Genomic DNA, 27,479 nt, shown 5'->3' on the forward strand with positions numbered 1-27,479 from the left:
GTGAATAAGCTACTTACGGTATCCTTGTTTTTGTATGTTTTCCTTTAGCCGAACGTTATGGTTTTTATTGCTGAGCTCTTCTGGTGGTTTGAAAACGTCAAACCGGATTTTGTTCAGCCCAGGGATGTTCAGGAACCGAAAGATGGTGAGTGACAAGCCTTCTGGGAATTGGTAGCTGTTTTGTCCGAGAGATGCCAGATAGAGAAGGTCCCCTTCGTGGGTCTCTGCCTTTCCATATGACATGGTGTTGAAGTGCTTCCTCCTGGGAATACGGAGAGCTATGTTGCTGTCTTCACTGCCTGTCTGCTGCTTTTGCACTGTGGCCCATAGCAGTTACTCCAAGAGCTTTTCACAGGAGTGTGGCTCTGGGCCTGTGCTTATCCTGTAAAATCAGAATCCCGGCTTATTTGGAGAAGAGCTTCTGGATGGTTCTGATTAGCCTCCTTAGTTGGGAAGCTCCACTCTTGTCCACGAGAAAGAAATAATCTTACCATGGGTAAAATAAATCTGCCAGCATTTGAGAATCTATAAAGATTTAAGAAGATAGGATGAGAGAGTATCTTTATGTCTTTGTGAGTCTTTATAAAGAATCTAAAAAAGTGACAAAGGAAATAATGAGAAATACAGCCACATTAAAATTAAGGTTTTCCTTTTATTGAAAGAAGATAAAGAGTTTAAAAAAAAAAAAAAGTCACAAGGGGGAGAAGATGCTTACAAAATTTACAGTAGGTACCTGGTACCCAGAGCATATCCCTGGTACTTGATATAACTGGTACTCAGAACTTATACTTGGTACCCAGAGCATATCCTTGGTACCCAGTATAACTGGCACCCAGAGCATATCCCTGGTACCCAGTATAACTGGCACCCAGAGCATATCCCTGGTACCCAGTATAACTGTTACTCAGAACTTACACCTGGTACCCAGAGCATATCCCTGGCACCCAGAACTTAGACCTGGCACCCAGAGTGTATCCCTGGTATCCAGAGTGTATACCTGGTACCCAGTATAACTGGCACCCAGAACCTATATGCACCCAGAGCATATCCCTGGCACCCAGAGTATATAAAAAGCTCATGCATATTTTTTTTTTAATTTTTATTTATTTATGATAGTCACAGAGAGAGAGAGAGAGACAGAGACATAGGCAGAGGGAGAAGCAGGCTCCATGCACTGGGAGCCTGACGTGGGATTCGATCCCGGGTCTCCAGGATCGCGCCCCGGGCCAAAGGCAGGCGCTAAACCGCTGCACCACCCAGGGATCCCAAAGCTCATGCATATTAATAAGAAAAAAGAATAGAAGAATGAGCAAAAGACTAGTAGCTCAGCAGAGTCGTACTCCAAATGCCTGATAAACTTGTGGAAACATGCTCAGCCTACTTAGTGAAAACAGCAGTGATGAGCAGACACCCCAGCAGCTTGGCTGTGGGATAGTGGAACAGTGCGGGGGGTTTGGGGGGAGAAGGCAAGTGTGGCACCCCCCTTGCCACTGCCACCCAGCTCAGGACCCTTAGCACCATGTCTTCCTTGAGAGCCCGGTAGCCCGTTCTGCCTCTGCCAGTAGGGCTGCCTCACCTGCCTGCCTCCCCACCGTGTCTTGTGCAGTCACGCACTGCCCGTGACTCTTCCCTGTACCTTGGACCTTGCCGTGCTCTCCCAGGCATCTCAGCACCCCCCATCCCTGCCCCCACCCCCACGGGAGTTCCCCCAGCAGTGGGGGTTGAGAATCACCTTTGGAGCAGAGCCAGCGCAGGAGTTGCAGATGGGAAACTGCAGGGTGTTGACCGTAGGGTGTTGTGACGTGTGCTCTGACCTGGAAGGGCCGGCCTCTGAAGGTTGAGAGGTGGGTTGTCAGACCAAGTGGGAAGGAGGCTTGGAGGCAGCAGTGCAGGGAGAGGGAGCGTGTGTGAGGCTCACTCTGGGATGTGGCCTGCACAGCGGGGCTCATGATGGTCCCTCCCCCCCGGCCCCTCTCTTCTGTAAGGCATGTTCTGGTCTGATGCTGGCTGTGTGGGTGCTGGGCAGCCAGGTCATGCCGTGAGCTTTTGGCTGTAGGTGCGGCTGAGCCCTGCAGAAAGGAGAGGCAGACTCCAAACAATATATGTGTGTGTATGTCTGCCAACATGAGTCACTGGTCTTCCCACAGTTGGACTTGGTAGAGTAGACATGCTACCAAGTGGTCATTTGGCCTTCTCGAGGACTGGTGCCCTCTGAGGGGCTCTGTGCTGGCCCCGTGCCTGCCTCTTGCCTCCTGCGTATGGGTTCCCCCACCTCTGGCCCTTCATGCATGTGCCAGTGTGCTGGGATCTGATGACAGGCTGGCTGGCAGTGACCAGCAGCACCTTTCCACATTCTGAATTGACCCACCTATTCACCCAGCTTGGGCATTTGTTCTATCAGCTGGCCAGCACGTGGCTCTAGGCAGGGGCTGCGGGGCTGCAGGGCTGCTGGGGCTGTGGTGGAGGTCACAGGCAGCCTGAGGTGCCGACAGTTGGGGTGCATGTTTGATGGCCAGTTCGCCCTCATTACTGGGAGTGTTGTGACAGTGCTCAGCTCGGGACAAATCATTTTGGATATAGACACTAGGTGTCCTGTGGTCAAGGCACATGGTCTCTGCCATGCCCAGTGCATGCCAGGACTTATTTTGCCTTTTTTTTTTTTTTTTTTAAGATTTATTTTTTGGGGGGAGAGAGCGTGTGCACACGGCACACATGTTGAGGGAGGGGCAGAGGGAGAGAGAGAATCCCAAACAGACTCGCTGCTGAGTGCAAAGCCTGATGCAGGACTCAATCCCGGGACCCTGAGATCGTGACCTGAGCCTGAACCAAGAGTCACATGCTCAACCGACAGAGCCCCCCTAGGCGCCCCCGGGTGTGGTGTTTGAAGCCACTGGAACCTGTGGACCGTGTGGCTCTCCTTCTGGTACCTGGAGTGCGGTGCCTGGGCCTGTGGAGGAGCGCTCTGTGCCCCCTTTACGGCATCTGTGTTACTCGGCAGGAGCAGGCTTCAGGTCGCCCTGTGTCACCTCCAGAACCCTCCTGCTGGATGCAGGCCCTGGGTGGTACAGTTTGTGTTTTACTTTGGATGGGATGACCTGGGTGCCCTTGACCCCTGGGTCCCCGGTCCTGGTACTGAGGTGCTGCTTGCCTGCTGGCAGTCCAGGGGGCCACCTGTGTTCAGAGCCTGAGGCCAGAGGATGCTGTACATGTTTCTGCCAGTGCAGCTACACTTGGGCCTTCCTTCCTGGCTGACTTTGGCCAGGACCCAGCTGGTTGCTTCCAGGGCAGCCTTGGGAATTGGAGATAGAGTCTATGGCTCTGTGTCCTTCGGGTCTTTGAGGGGGTGCTGGTGGTCACTGTCCCCCGATGGGATTAGGAGGAGTTGTGTTTTACTGCTGGGGCTGGAGTGGGGCGCAGCTTCCCGGGCTCCCCGCAGCATTCCTAGCACTGTGTGGCTGTTGCTTTGGCTATCATGTATGTTCATCCCCGGATGGAAGCAAGCAATCCTTTGGCAGCTGGACTTCGGCCAGCCTCTGCTTCCCTATCCTGGAAGGGCAACAATGATGCTTTGGGCCTCAGGGTGTCGGTGTGGACTCTCACCTGCGTCCAGCTGTCTGGGACACCTCCAATGTCCCTTGTCCCCAGCACAGAGGCTCCTGAGTAAATGGTGTCTGTCCCTGTGGGGTCAGATTCTGGGGTCAGTGCTGGGTGGTCTTGCCTCGGGGTTGTGGGTGCTCACCTCTGGTGACAACTCTTGTCTGGATGGTTGGTTCCAGACGCAGACCCTGCCTCAGGCCCAGAGGTGGGGCATGTGGGAGCACCTCCTGTGGGGAGGGGGACTGCCCTCAGTACCCTAGCCGCCCATCCTTGGTTTCTTCTCCCAGGACAGGTGGACTGGTACTGTCTTGAGCCCGGGACAGCCGCAGTGGTCAGTGAAGGGGTGGTCAGAGACACCAGTCGGCTTCACCACTTCTTGCTCTAATCTGCGGTGTAGCTTTTAATTTTGGTATAATATTTGAAGTATTCATTACTGCAAGATACATTTGTTGAATTTGAAACCAGTTTTTTTGAGAAGTTTGGTTTCAAGTAAAAGTTGCATTATTTTTAGTTCTTTTTTTTTTTTTTGATTCTATTAATTTATTCATGAGAGACACCGAGAAAAAGGCAGAGACACAGGCAGAGGGAGAAGCAGGCTCCCTGCAGGGAGGAGCCCAATATGGGATTCGATCCCAGGACCCTGGGATCATGCCCTGGGCCGAAGGCAGATGCTCCACCACTGAGCCACCCAGGAGTCCCACATTATTTTTAGTTCTTATAAAAGCTCCAGGTTTTTTTTTTTTTTTAAGGTGCTTCTTGCTAATGTTTTGAGTAACTGTAATAATGTGAACATTACTATAAATTGCCATTTGTGCAGCTAAAACAGTGTCACACCACAAGAGCAGTCGGCCTCCCATTCCAATCTCCAACGCCACCAAGCGCAGCTTCCTGGGCAGCCCCGCAGTGGCAAGCCCGGCCGACCCGCAGCCACCCACTCAGCCACCAGCCGAGGGCGGCCCCAGGCAGCGCCTGCGCCCTGAAGAGCCTGAGCACCTGTGAGTCAGCATCCCGCTGCCCTTTTCCTGTCACTTTGTAGTTTGAATCACAGTGTCCTTCTGAAGGGGTGATGGAGAAGGTGCTGGGGGGTTGGCAGTGGAGGGCCCCCCAGGCAGGCAGGTGGTGATCACAAGTCACCGTGACCCCGAGTGCCACTTTTGGGGATATTTATCCCAGGTTTGAAGTTCTTGGTTCTCCTTTGGCTTAAGAATTAATTTTTCCCAGAGAAACTCTGGTTTCCTGGTTGATTGCTATGAATTCATGCTGCTGTTTATTGTACATTTGCTGTGGACCTTGCAGACTGATCAGCCAGTGATGCTCTCCTGTTCTTTCCATTTAGGGGGAAAGGGGCCTCTGCCTTTAGCCCATCCCACCCTTTACTGCCCCTGAGACAGAGACAGCAGAAGGCCGTGCAGGGGGAGGGCCCTCCTGGTAAGAGCACTGCTTCCCTCCACCCTCCTTTGTCCTTCCTCCTGTAACTTAATTGGAATAAGTGTTCTCAAGTTGAACCTTCCTACCGTGATGTAGTCATTTTAGTGAGAAAGATTATGGTAGAAAACATTCTGATTTATACTGATACTCCTTAGAAATTATACTCTTTACAGCGAGAATATCATTAAAATCTAGTAAGTTGTATGAAGTATACATAAAGTTGCTACGTTGTGCCTAAGCAAGAACTTCTCTGTATTGATGTTTAATGTAAGTTCTGATTATGTTATATCATGATTTGGACTAATTACTGAATTATGTGTTACTTATTGAAACTGGAAATTTCCTTTGGTGTGAGATTTACCTGCTTTTCTCAGGCAGTTCTGGGGTACTAGGTTAGGGTGCATTTCCTTAGAAATGGTTATTACGTTGAAAGAACTGCAAATGCTATGAAATCAGCCACTTAATATCGAACACCTTCTTTCCTCCACATGCAGATCAACGACACCGGTCCAATTCTTTAACCCGAGTTGACGGGCAGCCACGGGGGGCAGCAGTAGCATGGCCAGAAAAAAAGAACAGGTGACCTTTGTGTTTCAGATAAGTTTCTGTGCATTCGTTAGGCTGACAGCAGTTTTGCACATGGGGTCCAAGGCCCCTGGGCTAGCGGAGACCCACCCAGGGGTCCGCGGGTCACCACCGTTTCCTGGTGGTGCTGGGGTGCTCGCTGCTGGTCTCACTCTTGTGACAGGGCTGAATCAGGGTCACATGTGGGCGTCTGGGCCAACAGGAGAGACAATTATAAAAGTGTGTCATGGGCAGCCCGGGTGGCTCAGTGGTTTAGCACTGCCTTCAGCCCAGGGCCTGATCCTGGAGTGCCGGGATCGAGTCCCACGTTGGGCTCTCTGCATGAAGCCTGCTTCTCCCTCTGCCTGTGTCCCTGCTTCTTTCTCTCTCTCTGTGTCTGTCACAAATAGATAAAATCTTTTAAAAAACTAAATAAAAAATAAAAGTGTGTCATGCTGTAGACTTTTTTATTTTACAAAATAATGTTTGTTTTTTTTAAGATTTTATTTATTCATGAGAGACACACAAAGAGAGGCAGAGACAGGCAGAGGGAGAAGCAGGCTCCCCACAGGAAGCCCGATGTGGGACTCGATCCCAGGACCCTGGGATCACACCCTGAGCCAAAGGCAGACGCTCAACTGCTGAGCCACCCAGGTGTCCCAAAAATATGAAATTTTTCACAGACTAGTTTATTGTAATCTTTAGTCATTTTAAAAAAAAAAAGTCTCAGTTTTGATTTCTAGTGTGATAAATATTAATATTGATAAATATATAATAAAAGCTCTCTGAGGCCCAGACTTTTAAGGGTGTAAAGGGGTCCCAGGACCTAAATGTTGAGAATTGCCACACTTAAGCTGGTCTCTGGTTGTTCCTTGCCCTGGGAAAGGGTTTGCTTAAATCTCCTAGACTTGAGATTTGTACTCTCTTTCTGTAACTAGCATCGTCACCCAGTATGTTTGAGTCACCCCTTATATAGACAGTGGCATGTCCAATGGGCTGCTTTTCCCACGTTGCAGGCCTGTGTCTCAGCCAGCACCCTTCGCCCTGCATCATGCTGCCAGCTGTGACATGGACCCTGGCTCTGGTGACAGCGTCAGCCTGGCCCGCTCCATCAGCAAGGATAGTTTGGCCTCCAATGTCATTAATCTGACTCCGCAGAACCAGCCACAGCCCACAACGCTGAAGGCTGATGGGCAAAGCCTGCTGAACAATGTCGATATTGAGGATGAGGACGAAGAGCTTGTGGCCATCATTAGAACGGATGTGGCCCCCCATGGCGGTGAGCGGGGCCTGCCGACAAGTGCCAGGTCTCCCCACAGACTTGCAGACACGTTGGAAAGTAAGCCTGACAGTTTCTTCCTGGAGCCATTGATGCCAGCTGTGCTCAGGCCAGCCAAGGAGAAGCAGGCCATCGCCAAGGAGGAAGAGTGTGGAGAGGGGCGGCCACGGAGTTTCACGTCCAAGAGGCCCAGTGAGGGCCACCAGCCCCTGGTGCGCAAGAGGGCGCCCAGCAGTCACGGCAGCCGTGACTTGAGTAGGACTTTCACTCCGATCTCCTGTCCAGAGCTACCCGTGGGCATGGATCCTGTGCCCACTGAGACAGGGCCGCAGGCGGCAGGGGACGCCCGCGGTGGGCTTCTGGCCGCTGGCGGTTTCGATCTGTTACCTCAGGGACAGTCTACTGACGGCTTCTTTCTTCACGTAGCCAGAGCCGATGAAGATGGCGAGGGCAGGTTCTGTGTTGGCTGTGCCCGGAGCCCTGGCGCCCACGACCTAGAGCCGTGGCCCGTCCTGAGGCAGGACTCCGACTCTGATGTGGCTGACTTGGACGAAGCTGAGCAGGATCTCATTGGCGAGGACCACCCCGTGCTCATGGGCAGGTATATCGGTGAGGAGGAGTCGGCAAAGCTGCAAGAGGACATGAAGGTGAAGGAGCACGAAGACAAGGACGATGCTAGTGGCCGCTCCAGCCCATGTCTGAGCACCGTGTCTCAGGTCAGCAGCGTCTCCATGGCCAGTGGCAGCGTGCGAATGACGAGCTTTGCGGAGCGGAAGCTCCAGAGGCTTAACAGCTGTGAAACCAAGTCCAGCACCAGCAGCTCCCAGAAGACCACGCCTGACGCCTCGGAGAGCTGCCCGGCCCCTCTGACGACGTGGAAGCAGAGGAGGGAGCAGAGCCCGAACAGACAGAGCAGGGAGCATGCCAGCCTCCTGGCCTCCGAGCTGGTGCAGCTCCACATGCAGCTGGAGGAGAAGCGGAGGGCCATTGAGGCACAGAAGAAGAAGATGGAGGCTTTGTCTGCCCGGCAGCGACTGAAGCTAGGGAAGGCTGCCTTCCTGCACGTGGTCAAGAAGGGGAAGGCCGACGGCGCCCCCCAGCCACGGAAGCCCGACCACTTGGCGGGGGACTATGCCCAGCACAATGGAGAGGACTTTGACGGTGGAGTTTCCAGGACGGAAGAGTTCCTCCTGAAGGAGGAGGGGAGGGAAGGCGTCCTGCCGTCTCCGGACGTGGACACGGAGAGCCTGGTTCTCCTTCAGCATAAAGTGAAAGCCCCTGCCACCCTGCACGAGCTGGAAAAGACCAAAGTGCTCTCTGCCGCCCTGCTGGAAGATGCTGGTGAGGCGGTGGATGTGAGTGAGTGTGACCTGTCCATCGAGAAGCTCAACGAGACCATCAGCACACTGCAGCAGGCCATCCTGAGGATCTCGCAGCAGCAGGAACAGCTGCTCATGAAGCCCCCTGCAGCCCCCGCCCCGGGCACAAAGCCGAACACCCAGGACCAGAAGGTCAGGACGGCGATCCACTTCGTGGAGCCGCTCTCTCCCCCTGGGACGACAGGTCACCGCAAACCACCTCGTCTTGGTCAGGGTCAGGGCCGAAACTCCCGCTCAGGGAGACCGGCTGAGCTGAAAGTACCCAGAGACAGACAGCAGGCTTCCTCCCGAAGCAAGACCCCGACACCCAGTATAGAGACCCTCCCTCACTTGCGGTCCTTCCCCCCTCGGACCCCCTCTGACCCAGGCTGGGACAGCGTGGCCGAACCTGGAAACGACCCTCATGAGAAGTGCTTCTTTGACAGCTACAGGCTCCATGATGAAAGCAACCAGCGGACATTTGTCTTGCCTTCTTCCAAAGACGCAAACATCCTGTCTGAACAAATGAGCCTCAAAGAAGTTCTGGACAGCAGCGTGAAAGAGGCAGGTCTCAGCTCCCCTGCTGTCTCAGGGAAGGAGAATATCCCTACAGATGAGCCCCCGAGGGGCAAGGCCAGTCTCATTGAAGTGGACCTCTCAGACCTAAAGGCCCCTGATGAGGATGGAGAGACAGAGGGCCCCCAGAGCTCAGTGGATCTCCCCAGCGAAGGTGATCAGAAGCCAGGGGTCGGCTTCTTCTTCAAGGTAAACTGCTGGTGTCTGTGTCAGGTGGTGTCAGGTGTTCTCTCTTGTCCTTGGTCATGCGGGTGCCTTAGAAGCTTACGGTCAGAGTGGGGCCTGGGAGGAAAGTGTCACTTGGCGAGCCCTGCATGCTCTGTCACCAGGACCTGACTCCGCTGGAAGCACCTATGGGCAGTGCCTGTTGGAGCACACGTGGCTGTGTGCCTATGAGGCTGTAGTGCTGGATAGGCCCCGAATGGGAATCCCACATAATTTTCATGTGCCGGAGTGTTCTTTTTCTTTTGATGGTTTTCTGATCCTTTAATAAACATAAACATTCTTAGCTCGTGGGCTCCGCGGGAGCCGATGGTGGGCTGAATCTGGCCCCCACGGTGAGTGTGAGAGCAGCCGGGCAGGTAAGATAGCTCTGGGGAGGCTGCGTGTTGGTCTCTGCCTTTCTTGTAGTGTCTGTCTGTCTTTCTTTTTTTTTTCTTTTTCTTTTTCTTTTTCTTTTTCTTTTTCTTTTTCTTTTTCTTTTTCTTTTTCTTTTTCTTTTTCTTCTCTTTCTTTTTCCTTTCCCTCCCTCCCTCCCTCCCTCTTTTCTTTCTTTCTTTCTTTCTTTCTTTCTTTCTTTCTTTCTTTCTTTCTTTCTTCTTTCTTTCTTTCTTTCTTTCTTTCTTTCTTCTTTCTTTCTTTTTCTTTCTTTCTTTCTTTCTTTCTTTCTTTCTTTCTTTCTTTCTTTCTTCCCTTCCTTTCCTTTCCTTTCCTTTCCTTTCCTTTCCTTTCCTTTCCTTTCCTTTCCTTTCCTCTTCTTTTCTTTTCTTTTCTTTTCTTTTCTTTTCTTTTCTTTTCTTTTCTTTTCTTTTCTTTTCTTTTCTTTTCTTTTCTTTTCTTTTCTTTCTTTTTTTTCTTCTTTCTTAAGAGACAGAGAGAGGCAGAGACACAGACAGAGAGAGAAGCAGGCTCCATGGAGGAAGCCTGATGCAGAACTCGATCCCGGGACACCAGGATCACGCCCTGGGCCAAAGGCAGGCGCTAAACCACTGAGCCACCCAGGGATCCCCTCTTATAGTGTTTTCTTAGGTAGAATGGGGAGGTGGGTTGTGGGAGCTTCCCTTCTGGTTTGCGTGTCTTTTCCCCTCAGGGCATAGGGTTTGTCTTCTCTCACAAGCAAGCAGGGTTTAGTGCTTAATGCTTTTTTTTTTTTTTTTAAGATTTTATTTATTTATTCATGAGGGACACAGAGAGAGAGACAGAGACATAGACATAGGAGAAGGCAGGGAGCCTGATATGGGACTCGATCCCAGGACCCCGGGGTCATGACCCGAGCCACAGGCAGATGCTCGACCACTGAGGCCCCTTTGCTTAATGCTTTAAAAATGTAATTGAATAAGTATCACTTCAGGGGTCAGTTGGTGTGTGGAAACCGAGGTAAACCAGACTCAGTAGGGAACAAATAGGTGACGGATGGGGCTGTTTTCTGGGTGGCTGGGTTATTCCTTAGTGTTTTAGCATCTGTGAGATGGGCCATCCTCAGGGAAAAAGGTGAGAACATGAGTGGACCGTGCATTAACCTGTTCTCTGAGCGCACACATCTGCTGCCGGGGAGTTTGCAGGGGTGTCGGGGGCCGTGTCCCGTGGATGACAGGTACTGCCGGCTTGTAGGATGAGCAGAAGGCAGAAGATGAGCTTGCTAAGAAGCGGGCGGCCTTCCTCCTGAAGCAGCAGCGCAAGGCCGAGGAGGCGCGTGTGCGGAAGCAGCAGCTGGAGGCGGAGGTGGAGCTCAAGAGAGACGAGGCCCGGTAACCTGGCTCCTGCCCGGCCCCCCGCCCCCGACGGTCAGGTCCCCCTTCCTGTCCCTCGGCCCCATCCCACCACCTCTTGGGGCTAGGCCAAGCTCTGGTTTACGCTTTCTGGGCTCACCACCCTTGATTCACATGGTGGTCCGGGGCTCTGGGTGCTTGTTTGAGGGTCGCAGCACTGTGTGGGGGTGCAGTGGTGCAGGCGGGTGCCGGCCCTCTGAATGGAGTGCTGTGTCTACAGGCGGAAAGCGGAGGAAGACCGGATTCGGAAGGAGGAGGAGAAGGCGCGGCGGGAACTCATCAAACAGGAGTACCTGCGCAGGAAGCAGCAGCAGATTTTAGAGGAGCAGGGGCTGGGGAAGCCGAAAGGGAAGCCGAAGAAGCCGCGGCCCAAGTCCGTCCATCGGGAGGAGTCATGCAGCGATTCTGGGACCAAGTGCTCCTCAACCTGTAAGTGGGCGCCTGTTGGGTATGTGGGATGTGCGGGGTAGGGGGCCCAAGGTGGGGGGTGGGGGGCTTGTGGCAGGGGTGGGACCTGCGGCGGCCTTGAGGCAGCTCTCTTGTCCCTGCAGCCGACCACTTGAGCCGGGCCCAGTCAGGATCCAGCCTGTCCCTGGCCTCTGCAGCAACCACCGAGCCTGAGAGTGTGCACTCTGGGGGCACACCTTCCCAGCGGTAAGGGGTGAACATGGGGAGCAGATTATGTGCTCTGGTTCTGTGATGGTCTCATGGGGACTCCTTTTTTTTTTTCTATTTTTATTTTTAAAGATTTTATTTACTTGAGAGAGAGAACAGTGAGAGAGTGAGCACAAGCTGGGGAGAGTGGGGAGGGGCAGAGGCAGAGGGAGAAGCAACTCTGCTGAGCAGGGAGCCCGATGCAGGACTCGATCCCAGGACCCTGAGATCATGACCTGAGCTGAGGGCAGACGTTCAACTGCTGAGCCCCCTAAGCACCGCCACCCTGACGCCTTTGATAAGTGCAGGCCAGGCACCGTGATGGGCGCCCCGCACTAGCTTTCCCCGGGGTGTGGTTTGTGCCGTGTGCCCCTGGTAAGCGGCCCATCAGGCATGTTGTGCTTCCTCGGCCTGTTGAAGGTGGTAGTTTCTGCTGCCCAGGAACACCTCCCTTTGTGACCGAACAGTAATTTGGGTAGATATGCTGGGGACTTCGTTGGGACCACTGTTTGCTCAGGTGCCTGAGTACCCCTGCTGATAGCCTTGTTCTTCGTCCACGTGTGTGGCCTCCGTTTGTTCTCTGTCCTTTACTCTGTGTATCGTCCTATGGCCATGGCCACACCATCCTCCCTCTTCATGTGTTTGGTTGCTTCCTGTCCCTGGGACATTGCACAGGCCACATCTCAGGGACTCTGGATCCTGCTTGGGGTTTTGTTACTGGCCAGTCACCTGGGCTGGCTTCACCGTCAGCCCTGCTTCCTTGTGAGCAGCCGCATGCAGCACCCACCAGCTTCTGCTGTGCTCAAGCCTTTCAAGGATCAGAGCATCGTCGAGACCTGGGGTTTGGGGCTCCGCCCACTCTGTGCCATCTCCTTCCTTCTCAAGGTCTTGTCCCTTGTGTGTCAGCAGCATAGATGTCCCAAACTCTGTCCTCCAGCTTTCCCAGCCGCACACAGCACAGCCGGACGCAGCACTGCTGCCATCTCTGTGGGGGTGGAGCCCTGGATCCTGGATGGACCCCTAATGGAGTTTGATGTCCCTGTAGTGTCTCTGCTTTGTCACTTGGTCCTACCTGAGGTGTCCCACTTTGCACTTTGCCCGAGGGCTGTAGTTGGGCTGTGCAGGCAGAGCAGACTGGTGGGGTCACTTGCCTGGTTGCCGAAGTCTCCTCCACATGGCCACTCCTTCCTGGCTTGGGTCAGGGTGGGTGGGGGTGCGAGGGGCTCCAACGACCATCCATACCCCACCCTTCCTTCCGCAGAGTGGAATCTTTGGAAGCCTTGCCCACGCTGAGCCGCAACCCCAGCAGGAGCACGGATAGAGACTGGGAAACAGCGTCAGCAGCATCCTCTCTCGCCTCTGTGGCTGAGTATACAGGTAACAGGCATCACGGATGCATCCCTGCCTGGTCCCTGCTTGGCGCCCCGGCACCTCTGCAACCTCCCAGTCCTTGTGGCCCCACGCAGGAGCGTCCTTAGCACTGGGAGCCTTAGATGTTCAACATTTACTGTTCCTGGGTGTTTTCCTTTATACGTCAAAGTAAGTGAAGTAGAAAGGGGACAAAGTCATAACTATCTTGACCCTTTACTTAAAGTTTGCAACTCGGAATGGATTCTTTCAGATTTGAAGTGGGCTCTTAATGTTCTGTTTTCTAAAAACATTGACCTCACTGACCCAGCCTGGCTGCCACTTGGTTCTGGGAAACTGGGGTTTTCATGTGTGTGTATGTGTGTGTGTGTGCGCGTGTGCACGTGCGTGTGCGCAGAGTATAATTTGGGAATCTTGCCTGTTTTCACAGGTCCCAAGCTCTTTAAGGAGCCCAGTAGCAAATCAAACAAACCGATTATACACAATGCCATTTCTCACTGCTGTCTAGCAGGAAAAGTGAACGAACCTCACAAGAATTCAATATTAGAGGCAAGTATCAAACATCAGCACTAAATTTTTTTCTTTATTTTATTTTATTATTATTTTTTTTTAATTTTTCTTTATTTATGATAGTCACAAAGAGAGAGAGGGAGAGAGGCAGAGACACAGGCAGAGGGAGAAGCAGGCTCCATGCACCGGGAACCCGACGTGGGATTCGATCCCGGGTCTCCAGGATCGCGCCCTGGGCCAAAGGCAGGCACCAAACCACTGTGCCACCCAGGGATCCCTCTTTATTTTAATTGAAGTCTAGTTGGCACACAATATTATTAACCACCAAGTTTTTATGTGGAATGAAGGATATTTGTAAATTAGGGGCCTTTCCTAAAATGTAACCTCATTATTCACACATGTGGGTGTTGCTTGGTTTGGCTTCAAACTCCTGCCAGGTAGCCCTGTGGTTGGCATATGGGAGAACGTGATGGCACAGGAGCTGTCTGTACAGTGCTCCATGGTGCGGGAGGAGGGATGGCTTGAGGAAGAGCAGGCTTGGGACGAGCCACACTCCAGGTGTTGCCCTGGGGACAGAGCCGGAGTCTAGGGAAGGGCCCTCTGGTGTGAAGCAGGTGGAGAGAGCTAGTAGACTCAGTGTTAGTGGAGGGCAGGGGGCCTTGTAGGTACTGGAGGGGGCCGGGTTCCTGTGCTCTGAGGCCTGTGGCAGGTGGTGTTGGGTGGAGATAGAAGGAATTGGCAGGAGTGTCCTGAGGGGTGCAGGGGCGGCGAGGTGGCAGGCCTGGCTCCAGTTTCAGCTCTCAGATCATTGGAGAGATGGAAGGTAGGCAGCAAAGTGTTTGTTGTTTGGTTCTGTTGTGCTGAGCACTTGCTGTCTTTCTTTCATCTGCTGTGGAAATGCTGTCAGGCCTTGGTCACTTTAAAGGAGGGATGATTAGGGTCTCAGCAAGAAGATGATCTGCAAGGCAGTTGGAAACAGAGTCAAGATTAGAACTTGCGGGATGCCCGGGTAGCTCAGCGGTTAAGCGCCTGCCTTCAGCCCAGGGCGTGATCCTGGAGACCCGGGATCGAGTCCCAGATCAGGCTTCCTGCATGGAGCCTGCTTTTCCCTCTGCCTGTGTCTCTACCTCTCTCTCTATGTCTCTCATGAATAAATAAATAAAATTAAAAAAAAAAAAAAAAAAAGATTAGAACTTGCATGTCCTTAGCCTGACTGGCACCGTCAGGGCGGGTGATGCCCTCTGCACCATGCAGGTGCAGGTGCCTCTTCCTTGCTGTTATCACGCTGCACTGCATGCTGGGGATCAGTCAGCAAGCAAAACCGAAAGTCCAGCTCTGAAGCTGACTGTCTAGGGTGTGAGGCAGTCCCTGATAGAGGAGAGGAGTCATGGGCTTTTTCTGGAAGAGGCCAGGTAGGGCTCAGCTCTGCTGTTGTATTGAAAACCACCACAGACTGGATGCAGAGGCGTAGCTCTGTCCCCATAAAACTGTTTACAGCTGCAGTGGTGGCCACATTTGGCCTATGCCAGGTGCAGGGAAGTGATAAGTAACCTGGAGGAGTCACCGGAGGGCAGGGGGAGAGCTGGGGGGGTGGGTAGCTGCAGAGGCCAGTGGGCTGGCCGGGGCCATCTCCCCAGCAAGTGGCTGTCTGCATTTGGGAAAGGATGCTGCGGGCATGCACGCGGGCACCACGGTGGTGGTGAGCCGCTGGGCTGGAGGAGCTCAGGGAGGTCCGAGGGCACAGGACAGCCCCCACAGGGCCTCTGTCGGTGGAGGGACCCGGACTTTGCTCTCAGTGAAGTGAGTGCAGGGGTGGGCAGGGGAGGGCTGAGGACAGAAGTGAGGGGGATGAGAGTGGGGGCAGGAACAGGAAGGGAGGGCAGGGAAGGCGATGACGGGCTGCCAGCCGAGGCGGGCAGGAGGGCCTAGGGTCTACAGGTGCTGCTCATTCACATCTTGCTGTTTGTGCTTAAACATAGTTTTTATTTAGTTGAAATTAATATTGTATACACTTTGGGTTCTGGTTTTCCTCTTAGTCTTTTAAAATACATATTTGTGTGTTGATTTATTGGAGTCCATAACAAGCTCATTATATTCTGATAAAACTAATAATGTATTTATGAAAAATGAGTGTATTTCCAGAAGCAAAAATAGAACAGTGGCTTTGTTTTACACTTTTACAAATATTTTAAAATCCTGACTTTATAGCAAATGATTGGGTCCTTGTTCACTTCTGCTGGTAGCTGGTTCTGGGAACGCCTGTCACGTAACCTCTGGAAAAGCCCGGTGCACGTGGGGCAGAGCGGGTGATGGCAGTGCGTGGCCATGGCCGTGGGAGGACGCTGGGCTCCAAGACCCGTGGTGGGGAGCGGTGTGGGGTAGACAGTTAAACTAGGCTTTAGCACGAAAACATTCTGCTGCTCAGAGCCAGCACAGTGGTTACTGTCATGAGTACCCATAGTGCTACTTCAGGTTTGCTGGCGTATTGGCCACGCACCACAGGCCCACCTTGTGGGCTCAGCAGCCTCCTGTTTACACAGTAGTACGACCATCAGCTCTGATTCCAGCATGGAGAGAAACCCTGTCCATGTAGCGATACCCGACCTGGCTCCCCCCAACCTACTGTCCTTGGGTGGGCCTCTCCCGGATGCATCCCATGAAGAAGACCCCATACCCTGTGGCCTTTTGGGGCCGTCTTCTCCACATGGCCCCACGATTCATCTCATCCACGTTCCTTGCATGCCAGCACCTCATGCTCTCTCATGGCTAAATCCTCCTCCATCATGGTGATAGTCCACAGTTGATCTCTTCTCCAGGTGGAGGATGTTTGGCTTTCTACTTTTGTGATGATGATGAATCCTGCTGCTGTAAACATTCACATACGAGGTTTTATGTAGCTGCTCAGCTTCTCCAGTCTCTGCCTTAGACAGGAACCACTGAGCCACAGGGTCACTCTATGCTTAGCATTTGGAGTGGCTGTCCAGCTCATCTCTGTTCCTCCAGCTGCGTGGGGGGCTCCGGGGTCTGCACAACCCCCTCATATTGGCTGCCATCTTCTTGTTAGTTGTGGCCCTCCTAGTGGACGTGCTGTGCTGCCCCAGAAGTGGGTTTTGACTTGTGTTTCTCTGGTGGCTCATGGTGTTCTGTGATTTTTTTCACTCAATTTTAAAAGCACTTTTTCTTCTCGAGCCTAGACTTCCTAAGTCAGGTCTCAGCGGTGGGTGCCACCCTGCTGGCAGTCAGAATGGGAAGACTGGGGCCAGGATGTGGGCAGGCCTTCTTGAAAGCGGGGAGCCCTAGCTGCTCCAACTGCTGGTGTAACTCTCAAGCCCTCCTCTCTTTTCCTTTACCCCCTCGATACAGGAGCTAGAGAAGTGTGACGCCAACCACTACATCATACTGTTCCGTGATGCCGGCTGCCAGTTCAGAGCACTTTATTGCTATTATCCTGACACTGAAGAGATCTACAAATTAACTGGCACAGGGCCAAAGAGCATCACCAAGAAAATGATTGACAAGCTGTATAAATACAGCTCAGATCGAAAACAGTTTAACCTGATCCCAGCCAAAACTATGTCCGTCAGCGTGGACGCTCTCACAATTCACAACCACTTGTGGCAGCCCAAGCGGCCCGCCGTGCCAAAGAAGACCCAGACTCGTAAATGACACCGGCGCCGGCGGGCGAGTCTGAAGGATGTGTGGACAGGATTCGTATTTATTATTTTCATCCATTTGGGTACGAAGTATGTGTAGTCACAGACCTTTTCCAGAGAGGCTTCTGGTGAACAGCAGAGGTGCCTCCCTTGGCTCCAGGCACACACACAGGATGCTGGGAGGAGGAGGAAGAAGCACTGTGCTGAGTGGCTCATGGATGCCGTGGCCGCTGCCAGCCATGGAGGGTCAGACAAGGGGTGTATGTATGGTGGGGTCTCCAGGCCGTAGACCCTATACTTGAAGTTCTCTTCAGTGTGAATGGAAAGTGATCTCCTTCGCTTTCTTACCTCCTGCCCCCTCCCCACTTGCACGTGACCCGATGCCCCTTGTGCTGGCCGACAGTAATCCTATGAGGCAGTGGGGCCGACGCTTGGTCTCGGGTCAGGGTGGTTGAATGTCTTTAGGAAAAGAATTCAAATTGGGGAAATCTTGTTCATTTGAGAAATTGTATGATATTTATTGATTGTGTCTACTGCCAATGTTTATATCCAGTTCTAAGATTTCTGAAAACAAATTCTTGTTCTTTGCTGCTCAGAAAACGTTTACTGAAAATACCAGTTCACTAAAAGCACTGAAAATCTGCAAAGTCTGTCTTCTGCTAAGATGACGTTTACAGACGTGGAGATGATTTCTTGCTGGCACGCGATCATGAGGGTGGCGAGTGGTACTGTCAGCCAGTGTCTGCCCGAGTGGAAGTAGGCAGACTGAGCAAATTACAGCCATCGCTCATGGAGTTTTGGATAGTCCTCTAATGATTTATTCACTTTAATAAAGGCAGATTTTGGTAAAGTAGAATATTTTTCACTCTGAGGATGTTTCTCTTAAGAGGTGATGCACTTAAGCTGATGGTGGTTTTAGTGGCTTTATCATGTCATGATTCATCTGTCTCAATTCTTGCTTCTGAAGAGCAGCATGCCCTAAGAGGAGGAGTGTGCGGTTCTCCAGTTAGGTCGATCCTTTTGTTGCATACTTAAAAACAATTTAAGTGGTTATTTGCAGTTATTTTGGAACTCCAAGTGAGTGGAACAGCTTCGGGTTCTGTCCATGTTGGTCCAGATGGTCATTAACGCCTCTCCCGACCAGATGCTCCCGGGAGGTGGGCGCGCCCTGCCCCTCCTGGTCCTCTCACGGCCACAGTCCTGCCAACGCCGTGTGCCTGACCAGCCGCTCTGAGCCTTGATTTCAGCTCAACTGCCGAAGATCCTGGAGTCACTTACATTAGTTTTGCACTTGTTCCTTGGGAGTATTACTTGAATTTATCTCGAACTGCAGAAAACACTAAGATTGTTAGTAAAAGGCAGATGTGGCTGCTTCCTAACATTAGGATGAAAGGTAAGTGAGTTCTGTACCTCGGGAAGGAGGGAACAGGCTCTGAAACACAGGAAGGAACTGTGGGCCATCTTCCCACTTCCTCCCCGTCTCCACCCTCCGTCCCCCGGTGGCACATCGGTCTGTCAGTCCCGCAACAGTGGCAGCCCTGTCTTGTAAATACATAGTGGGGGCCATGTGATTCCCAAGCTCAGTGCTGAAGGGTCCTGAGTTAACGTTCTTGTTCCCATGCTGTTCACCTGTGTGCTTTATTTCTCAGTGTATGTTTGATATTCTTTAATTATATTTATTTTAAGAAATCACTAAAATGTAATAAAGTAACGAACCAGTTGGCTTTTTATGAATCATACACGTGTGAGGTGGTTGTGGCTCCTTCTGTTGGTCAGTGTTTCAGCTCTTTGTTTCAAAGGAGTTCCCCTAGTCAGCAAACCCTCCTCTCCCAGAAAATCACGTCCTTCTACCTTGTGGAGTCAGGAGGCTCCCTAACTGCTCCCTTTGTGAAGTTGGAACATGTGACGGCATCTCTGCCAACTTAGAGCCGAGTCCCATTGAAGGAAGTGGAGTGGGATTGTTTTTAAGGAAGATTCGGGTGCTTCTGGTGTAGTGCTGGGAAATTACATTCTGGGTAAATTCTGGATTTTCTTGATGTGATCAGTCAGCATACAGAGTATCTCAAACATTGTCCACATGCGCTCTTGTCACTGTTACACCGACAGGCACTAAACTTAGCAGCTGACGTTTTTTTAAGATTTTACTTACCTGAAAGAGTGAGTGAGCACAAGCCAGGGGTGGGAGGGTGCAGAGGGAGAGGGAGCGGGAGCCCGATGCGGGGCTCAACCCCAGGACCCTGGGATCACAACCTGAGCTGGAGATGCTTCACCGACCTTGACCCCCAAGTGCCTGCAGCTGACATTCCTGATACCCTGTCTCCAGGCCAGTGCATGATGTTTCAATGGCTGACAGAAGCATTTTGGGTTTTTTGTGCACTGATGGGCAGAGCAAACTTTTTTACCATGAAGAGTTTCACACATAGGATGCATCTTGTGGTTGAGGTTTTAGTCCTCTCTGGTTTGACGTGGCAAACGTCTTTGAGTCCTGTGGGAGCATATGATAGGGCTTCCAAAGCCCCTACAGTATTGGCACCATGCTGCAAATTTCCTATGATGAGAAAGTGGCACATCTTTTTATTGCCTCGGAATTCTGACAGCATTAAGCTGCGCTTGCCCAGTAGCCACTGGGTTCAACTTTGCACAGAAAGCATCAACCAACTGCTTGAAGTTGACATGTGAGTCCTGGGTGTCAACATGGAGCTCCAGGAGCCTGAAGGGTTGGTTTTCTAAGACGAGTAACACTTGAGCAAGTGAGTCATGTGTTGACATTTATCTTGCGTCTGTACACGCGCATGCACGAGTGTCATAGATACGGACGTGTGTGGGCGCAGGTGTCTGGCCTGCCTGTGGGTCCTTCCACTCCATGTCCTCCGTGCGCTGCTCTGGAGCCGCCTCTGGTCAGGTCTTCAGGCCCCGAGCCTGCCCTTCAGTGGGGCAGAGGTGAGGAGGAGAAGAATTCTAGAGTCACTCCTTGGTTGTACCCCTGCTCCTGACTCTGGTTGTCACCTGGCAGGAAAAGTATTGACTAGAAATAAGCTTTCCTTTTGGAATGAGCTTGGGTTGAGATTAACTTGGGTCGCCTTTGATGATTGGTACTGACTTGCAGAATGGCCTTGACTTTGAACGTCTGTCACAGTGTGTCATGCGTGGAAGGGACACGGCTGCGCTTCTGCTCGAGCCCATCAGCACCGTCTGAGAAGCTGGACGTGCCCAGCAGCTCAGGGCGCCTGGCTGCAGTCTCCTTGATGGCGCCCGGTGGGTCCAGTGTCCCCAGTGGACCTGTGCTGGGGACTCTGTCTTCACCGTTGCGCACGAAGGCCTGAGCCGTGGACGTGGCCTGAGATCTTGGGGTGTCTCAGTCTTCCTGTCCTGCTCTCTGCTTCTCTCCCTCCTGGGAAAATCCACGTGCTCGTGTGTCTGAGCAGAGAGGAGTGATGTCCTCTACCTTGCGTGGTCCTCACTTCTTTACAAAGAACAAGTTATGGTTTCTGAATTCTCTCCTAAATAGCAAGGGCAGTGTCTGGCCAAAGCTGCTGACAGTGGGAATGAGTAACCGAGCACAGAAACGTAGTGAAAACCACAGCGCAGACTCTACACGCAGGCATGCGGCTTGTGAAAGGTTTGAGGGAAAAAGATTTCTTGGCAATGAAAAAATTGAGTTCTTCCTGCTGCAGAACAGCAGCAACGTTAAATCTGTTTTCCGTGAAAGCAGAGGCCAGTGGACGTGGCATCCGCAGTCTGGCTGTTTGGACGGGAAGCTGCCAGGCCTTCGCAGCGGGAGCTCCGGGTGTGTTGGCCTGGCCGGGAGCACGTCACCAGTCCGGGTGAGGCAAGGTTCTGACCTTGGCATGGCCATCTGGTGTCGGGGTTGCCGGAACATGCTGCTGGCGGCCTGCACATGTCCTGCAGCAATGGCAGGGGTGACGATGTTCTCAGGGTGTGACATTGCTGTCACCGCAGATCCAGGGAGGGAAAAGCCCACAGTACCAGGCACGAGGCATCATCCATGTCGTCCGTCTCTTATTCTAGGAAGAAACCTCCCTCACTGACTTCACCGTTAGGAAGAGGACACCCATGAGTGCTTGCGGTGCTGCCTCGTGTGACGCGTTAGGTGGCAGGTGGGGCCCAGGGCCGAGCGGGGCTAGGGGACCGCATGTGAGGGTGGCCAGGAGGCATCGGGGACCGCGGGTCGCGCGGGGGGGGGGGGGGGTTGCTCGTTTGTGTGTGGATATATTTAGTCAAGCTGATGGAACTCTCGTCTTCAGTTTTGTAGGAGACAAAATTTACTTTCTGCCCTTTTATTCTAGATGGTGAGTTCTTGTTGGTTTCATTACCTATAATCCTTTTTTTTTTTTTAACTGAAACATCCATACAAAAAACTAAACGAATTGCAAGTATATGACACATAAGTTTTTGCAAAGCATTTGGTCCAAGTTTTAATTGAATGGTTCCTGACATTTGTCAGCAAATCCTCCCTAGAATATTTTGCTCATGTGCTGTGTTTGTCCATCGTTATCTTGTCCATTTGAGTAGGCGTCCGGCTGCCCAGTGGCCTGGCTGTGTACCTGCTGCCGCCCCGTTGGGGTGACATGAAGGTGAAGCACAGTCAGAGACCACTGGCCAGGTCGAGAGGGACTGCTGTTTTCATAATTGTGTATGTTTATTCAGATCAGACCTGGGGCAGCGAAAAACACCTGAGTTTACCAGGCAGTCTGTTCCTTGTCCAGGAGAGCATGTGTTCCTTGGGCACACACTGACCCCGGGGATGTGCGGGCATCACGGAGGCCACGTGCGGGTTGGGGCATAATGCGTCTTTCCCTCGGGGGGTCACACGGGCCGTTCCTCGGCTGGTGCGAAGTGCGGTGTCCGAGGAGCCGAGAGCGGGGACCAGGCTGGGGACCAGGGCAGAGCAATGAGCACCTGGCCGAGGGGTCGTGGAGGACATGCTCCCCTGGCTGTTGGTGCCCTGGTTGGGCTCCCAGCCCTGGATGGGCATGGTCAGCAGAGGTGGCTCGAGCTGGCCCTTCTGCCCCCAGATGGATGTTGTCCAGGAGGCCATGTGAGTGACCCCTGCGACCCTGAGACTGCTGGGTGGGGAGGCTCAAGGCCTACACGGCCACACCGAACCCCGTGGGGACCGGTACGCAGGAGCCCGGGACAGCAGCTGAGCAGAACCACTGCCCTGGTCCTTGTGGGGCTGATATCAGACGTGGACCGGGGTCCCCCGGGCCGGGGAGGGAAGGGCATGTGCTCGGCGGGGTCCTAAGTACCCCTAGCCTTATGTAGGCCACACGAGGCCAGGCCCCATGGGAGTGTCTCAGGTGCCTTCAAGGTGGGAATAATCAGGGTGGCAGGAGGATGAGGTGGACGGTCTTTGGGAGCGCATGGGGCTGCCTGGCCAAATAGGCCCCTGCTGGGCCACCGGGGATCTGAATGCCCAGGAGAAGCTCCCAGACGGGCTCTGCACAGGGCCAGGGAGTACACAGGCCAGGCTCAGGGACCTCAGGTGCTGACCAGGCAGGTGGCATCTCGACAGTGTGGGCTGTTCTGGTTGCTGATCCCTGCTGACCTTCTGACCGCTGCTGACCCCCGCTCACCTCTGCTGACCCCTGCTGACCTCCACTGAGGCCTCAGCACAGCATCAGGCCCAGGCAGCAGCCGGTGAACAACTGGCCTTAATTCCGGTGATGAGCATCCTCAGTGGGACTGGAGGGTGGGATGGACAGTGGGGGGCGGTGCTGAAGGTGTAAACAGCCAGGGCCCGGGCATGCCAGCTCCTCAGGACGGGTGGCACATGGTTGTGAAGGCAGCCCCATCACCTGTACGCCGTGGAGCAGGCCTGTGGACACCCACCTGCACCATCAGGGTGACGCTGCCTCGCCCACCTGCTCCCTTCACAGATGTCTGGGCACCCTGTGTTGAGCATCTGGAAATTGGTGCTGGAGGTTCTGTTCTTTAAATATGAATCTGCCTTTTCAGCCTGAGAGATTATTAGCAGTCATTTGCTGCCATCCTGACATGTTTGCTCTCCAACAAAAGCTGTTAGCACAGAGCTGGTTCAGAGGCCGCGAGGAGGCCTCACCCTGAAATGTGAAGCCAGGGATGCCAGGTTACCCACGAGGGTGGGCAGCTCTCCCAGGGCGCACGCTGCCCTGCAGGGGATGCTGGGTGCTCCTGCCTACTGGGAATTCTGTTCTTACCTGGACTAGGAGTGCATTCGTTAAATAAAACAATCCCTGCTTTTCAGACAATTAAATGTGATTTTTGTTTATTTAGAAACTAAGAGTTTCACAAAAAGTATGAGATGTGTGAATAGTTGGGTGCTGAGGGCCGAGGGGCATGGCTCACGGTGCCCGGGTGTCTGCGGGCTTGGATGTCACACGAGGGGCACTGGGTCCTGTGCTGGTGGAGCGGCGGGGATGGTGAGGACGTCCATGGTCTCCAGATGCACCATCTCAAGTCTCCGGGAAAGAAGCTCCACTGGTCCTCAGTCGTGACTTGGGAGATGCTCAAATGTTGGGGGAGATGTGGCGAATGCATCTGAGGCCCATGGGGAGGGTGGGGTGCTCTGGGCAGACGATGCAGGGACAGGGAGGGAGACGTGCCCATGGGCTCTGGTGTCTCAGGGCAGGTCGGGGGCAGGACTTCACCCTGTTCTGGGTGCCCAGAGCCTGTGTACAGCCCAGGAGCTCGTGGGGGGGCCCGTGATCCGGCTTCGGGGTGGGAGCCTCCTCCCAGGTGTGTGCGGTCACACGTGCGTGCTCCCTGGGGGCATCCTCCCAGCCTGCGCCCACCGTTCCAGGGGATTGGTTTCATTGCTTGGTGCTTTTTTCTTAATTCATAGAAATTTTAAAAATAACCTAAACAGGAATCTTTGATGACGCAAGTTGAACATAGGCCAAATCGTGGCTTTTTTATTGCAACTGTTGGCGTTGGGAGCACACCCCCATCTCTCAGGGCTTCTATGGAGCATCTGCCTGCTCAGTGGGGGAGAGTGTGTCCCCGTGTCCCTGTGTCCCCGTGTCTCCATGACCCCATGTCTCCATGTCCCCATGTCCCCATGTTTTGTCCCTGTGTCTCCATGTTGGTCACTTCGGTTTTCCTCTTTTGTAAGCTGTCCCAAGTTTTTTGCTTATTTTTCTGCTGGATTGTCTGTCTTTTTCTAATTTATTTACAGCAGAAAAGTTTTTGAAGGTTAATACAGAAAAGATAATATGAATGGCTCATTCTGTGGCTTTCTATGGTCCTATCGGCATCGTGATAAAAAGACGTCATTCAGGCTTATTTGGCCCAATGATCATAGTTCTTTTTGGAGCTATCGTGAGTTTATGGAACTGTTTGGGAAGTGACTTCTCACACCTGGACCCTGGGCTTCTGTGTTTGGGCCTGTGCACCTGGCACGGGCCTCTGTGGCCAAGTGCGAGGCAAAAGCCAGTTCCGTGTGTCTGTGGAGGCCTGATGGCCCTGAGCCCTTTAGACACTGCCCCCCCCCCCCCCCCGCCCCCAGCCTCCCGCTGTGACGTGGCAGACAGAGGGATGGCCCCACAGGCGTCCACGGCCTTATCCCCAGAACCTGTGCATGACTGTGCTCGGTCGATGGCAAAGGGAGTCAGGCTGTGGAAGGGACTGGGCTTGCCTGTCAGCTGACCTTGAGACGGGAAGTGACCCTGCTTGTCTGGGGAGCCCAGGATGTCCTCCGATGTGCGATCAGAGGAGATGTGGCAACAAGAGGGGGCACAGAGTGCCACAGAACGTGGCTGCCCTCCAGGGTCTGGAGAGGGCAAGACAACAGATGGTGCCCTTGCACTTCCCGACAGGACTGAAGCCCGTGCACCTGGATCTGACCAGTGAGGTCTGTGCTGCCATCCTGAGCTCCAGACCTGGTGAGACAGGACATTCGTGGGGTTGCAGCGGCGGAGGATATGGCATCTGCCTATCTCTGCACCCCTCACCCAGGTCTTACTTCCTGGGGTCTGCTCATAAGTCGTGATATTTGGGAAAGCAGGTGCTCCCACCAAGAATGTCTTGAATCTGGGATCCCTGGGTGGCTTAGTGGTTGAGCATCTGCCTTCAGCTCAGGGCGTGATCCTGGGGTACTGGGATCGAGTCCCACATTGGGCTTCCTGTGGGGAGCCTGCTTCTCCCTCTGCCTGTGTCTCTGCCTCCCTCTCTCTCTCTCTCTCTCTGTGTGTGTCTCTTGTAAATAAATAAGATCTTAAAAAAAAAAAAAGACTGTCTTGAATCTTCTGGAGTATCACTGCGTGCTCACAAAGCCATCAGAAACTTGCAGTCTTATATGCGTTTGTTAAAAATTAAGACTGAAGAAAAAACGAAATGAGCTTTCATCGAGGAGGCTAAAATAATAGCAAAAGTTGAAGAAATGCAGTGTGTTGATGAACTAACAGAACCCAGCAGAGCCGGTGGGTAAAGCCAGCGCGGCTGTGCACCAGAGCCCAACAGAGGAGGCTTGAGACCCGGGCGTTGCGTCCACTTCCTGCAGAAGCCGAGCTGAGGTCACGCTTTTGGAAGATTAGGACGCCACACTCAGGAATGAGACCGTCATGGTGCAACTCACAGCGACAGCGTGAAAGAGGACACCGCGAGCTGACCAGGCGCTGACACTCTCTACCTGCTCCTACGTCATCATTGTGCGGTTACAACTTGTGTCATTTGATGCCACCTGCCGGGGGCCCCCAGCAAACCCCACGTTGAACAGGAAGGATCTCCATGTGGGTCAGGAGGGAGGCCTGGTTGCCTCCGGCTGCTGTGACTGGCCAGGGTTTCCCTGAACCGCCCCCCCCCCCCAAGCCTCCATCGTGAGAGGAGGAGAAACGAGCTGTGACGTGGGACTCCCCTTGGTTGCAACAGCAAGAGCCTGCCCGGCAGGAGGAGGAGGAGGAGGGACCCCGACAACTCGGTGAGGCCGCCTGACCCTGCCCATCCTGAGTTGCAATTCCCTGCTATTCCCAAATAAACTCATTTTACCACTAAAATAGCTCCCCCCCCCCCCCGCCCCACAACGGTGTTTCTTTTTTTAAGGTCAACAAAAGGAGGGAAAAGGAAAACCCAAGTCATTATTTGCAGAAATGTAAAAGCCCTTGTAGAAAAGCAAAAACGGACAGACGGCAGGTATTGGAGTCCAGCGAGGTGGCTGGTTGACAGCCTCCCGTGTGGACCAGTGATTCGAGACCCACTCGTAACGAGCTGTGTCAGAACACGCACTGTGCAGACGGGTCAGGAGGAGCGAGGCTGGCGTGTTGGAAAGAGGCCCAGTAAGGAACCTGCAGGTGCTTAAGGCACTTGGAGGTGGGGCGGTGGCCGGTCATCGACACCGTCCTCCCATGTGGGTCTGCAAAGGGACTGCAGCCCTGAGCATGAATCCCCAGAGACTTTGCGCAAAGCTCAGTGAGCTGATCCTGGTCTGGGTCAAGGACAAGGAAAAGATGGCCCTGGATCTGGTGCCTCTTGTCCACCTTCACTCCCCAGGGTCCCACGAGCTCAGCACAGCCCTGAGGAGGCACTGGGGCCACCTTGGAGCTCTGGGCAGAGGGTGAGCGCCCTAGGACCCCAAGGTGGGCTGCAACGGGGGGTCTGTGGCAGATGCCCACACACCTGGGACAGGAGACTGCAATGGGAGTGGATGGAGACCCCATGTTTGGGGGTTCCCCAAGCTCCTGCTGACTTCATTGGGGGTGCTGCCCCAGGGGTCTGGGATGCCAGCGGTGCTCCCCTAGCCCCACCCAGCCCCGGACCAAGATGTCAGTGTGCGGCCTGCCCCACAGGTCCCAACCGGCATTCAGCAGCCGTCTTCCTGGGCCCGCAGCCCAGCCCAGCCTGCTGCTTACAGGACACCCCAGGGTGTGCGCCAGGGTGAGGATGAGGCCTGGGATGGGGGGGGCCGCCTGCCTCAGTGGTCCCGGGGAGCCTGCATGGGCTAGGGAGCTCCTCCTGCAGACACCCGGCTCCTGCCCCTTACTGTTGTGCCCGTGCCCTAGTCCCAGGTTGTGTCCTCCCTCCTGCCTTCTGCTGTTTTGAGGGCATTTTACACAATTCTGTATCGTTTCATCTCCCAGGACGTCACTTGGACTCTTGGAGGCGTTTTGGTGCATCCTCTACTTCCACGGGTGGGCCCAGCTAGAGCTTTGCAGGGCGTGTCCCCCCCCTACCCCCAACACCCAGGATGGTGCCTACGGCCGGTGCTGGTGTGGGAGGAAGTGCTCACCAGCACAACCCCGTGAGCCACAGACACCCCGCTCGGCCTGGGCTGGCACCAAGCTGCCACCCCAAGGGCTGGCAGGTCACCGTGGGCAGGAGTAACGGGTAGGCCGGGCGTGGGGCACACACCCCTCCTGCTGCAGGCCTCTCTGCTGCCTTCTGGAGGCTGCGTCGACCCTGCCCCTTCACCCAGCTTCTTGGGGTATGCTCGTGACCAGCAGCACCCCTCAGAATGAGCACGGATGTCCTCGTGCCGGTGCATGTCCCCGTGGCAGCCCTACCCAGCAGG

General features: G+C 53.6%; 1 protein-coding gene across 6 annotated transcripts in view; it reads left to right on the forward strand.

Moving 5' to 3' along the window:
- CAMSAP1 (calmodulin regulated spectrin associated protein 1) overlaps nucleotides 1-18,714 on the forward strand; it is a 65,451-nt gene extending 46,737 nt beyond the window's left edge. For all 6 annotated transcript variants that reach the window (XM_072748154.1, XM_072748152.1, XM_072748151.1 and 3 more), the window contains 11 exons: nucleotides 49-145; nucleotides 4,415-4,592; nucleotides 4,934-5,025; nucleotides 5,520-5,604; nucleotides 6,606-8,991; nucleotides 10,633-10,769; nucleotides 11,011-11,219; nucleotides 11,342-11,444; nucleotides 12,706-12,821; nucleotides 13,243-13,361; nucleotides 16,686-18,714. In XM_072748154.1, the coding sequence (XP_072604255.1) occupies nucleotides 49-145; nucleotides 4,415-4,592; nucleotides 4,934-5,025; nucleotides 5,520-5,604; nucleotides 6,606-8,991; nucleotides 10,633-10,769; nucleotides 11,011-11,219; nucleotides 11,342-11,444; nucleotides 12,706-12,821; nucleotides 13,243-13,361; nucleotides 16,686-16,988 (3,825 nt within the window). In that variant the 3' untranslated portion in view covers nucleotides 16,989-18,714. The remainder of the gene's footprint in view (nucleotides 1-48; nucleotides 146-4,414; nucleotides 4,593-4,933; nucleotides 5,026-5,519; nucleotides 5,605-6,605; nucleotides 8,992-10,632; nucleotides 10,770-11,010; nucleotides 11,220-11,341; nucleotides 11,445-12,705; nucleotides 12,822-13,242; nucleotides 13,362-16,685) is intronic.
- The last annotated feature ends 8,765 nt before the right edge of the window (nucleotides 18,715-27,479 follow it).

This window comes from Vulpes vulpes, chromosome 2 (genome assembly GCF_048418805.1).
Source record: "Vulpes vulpes isolate BD-2025 chromosome 2, VulVul3, whole genome shotgun sequence".
Taxonomy (NCBI): Eukaryota; Metazoa; Chordata; class Mammalia; order Carnivora; family Canidae; genus Vulpes; species Vulpes vulpes.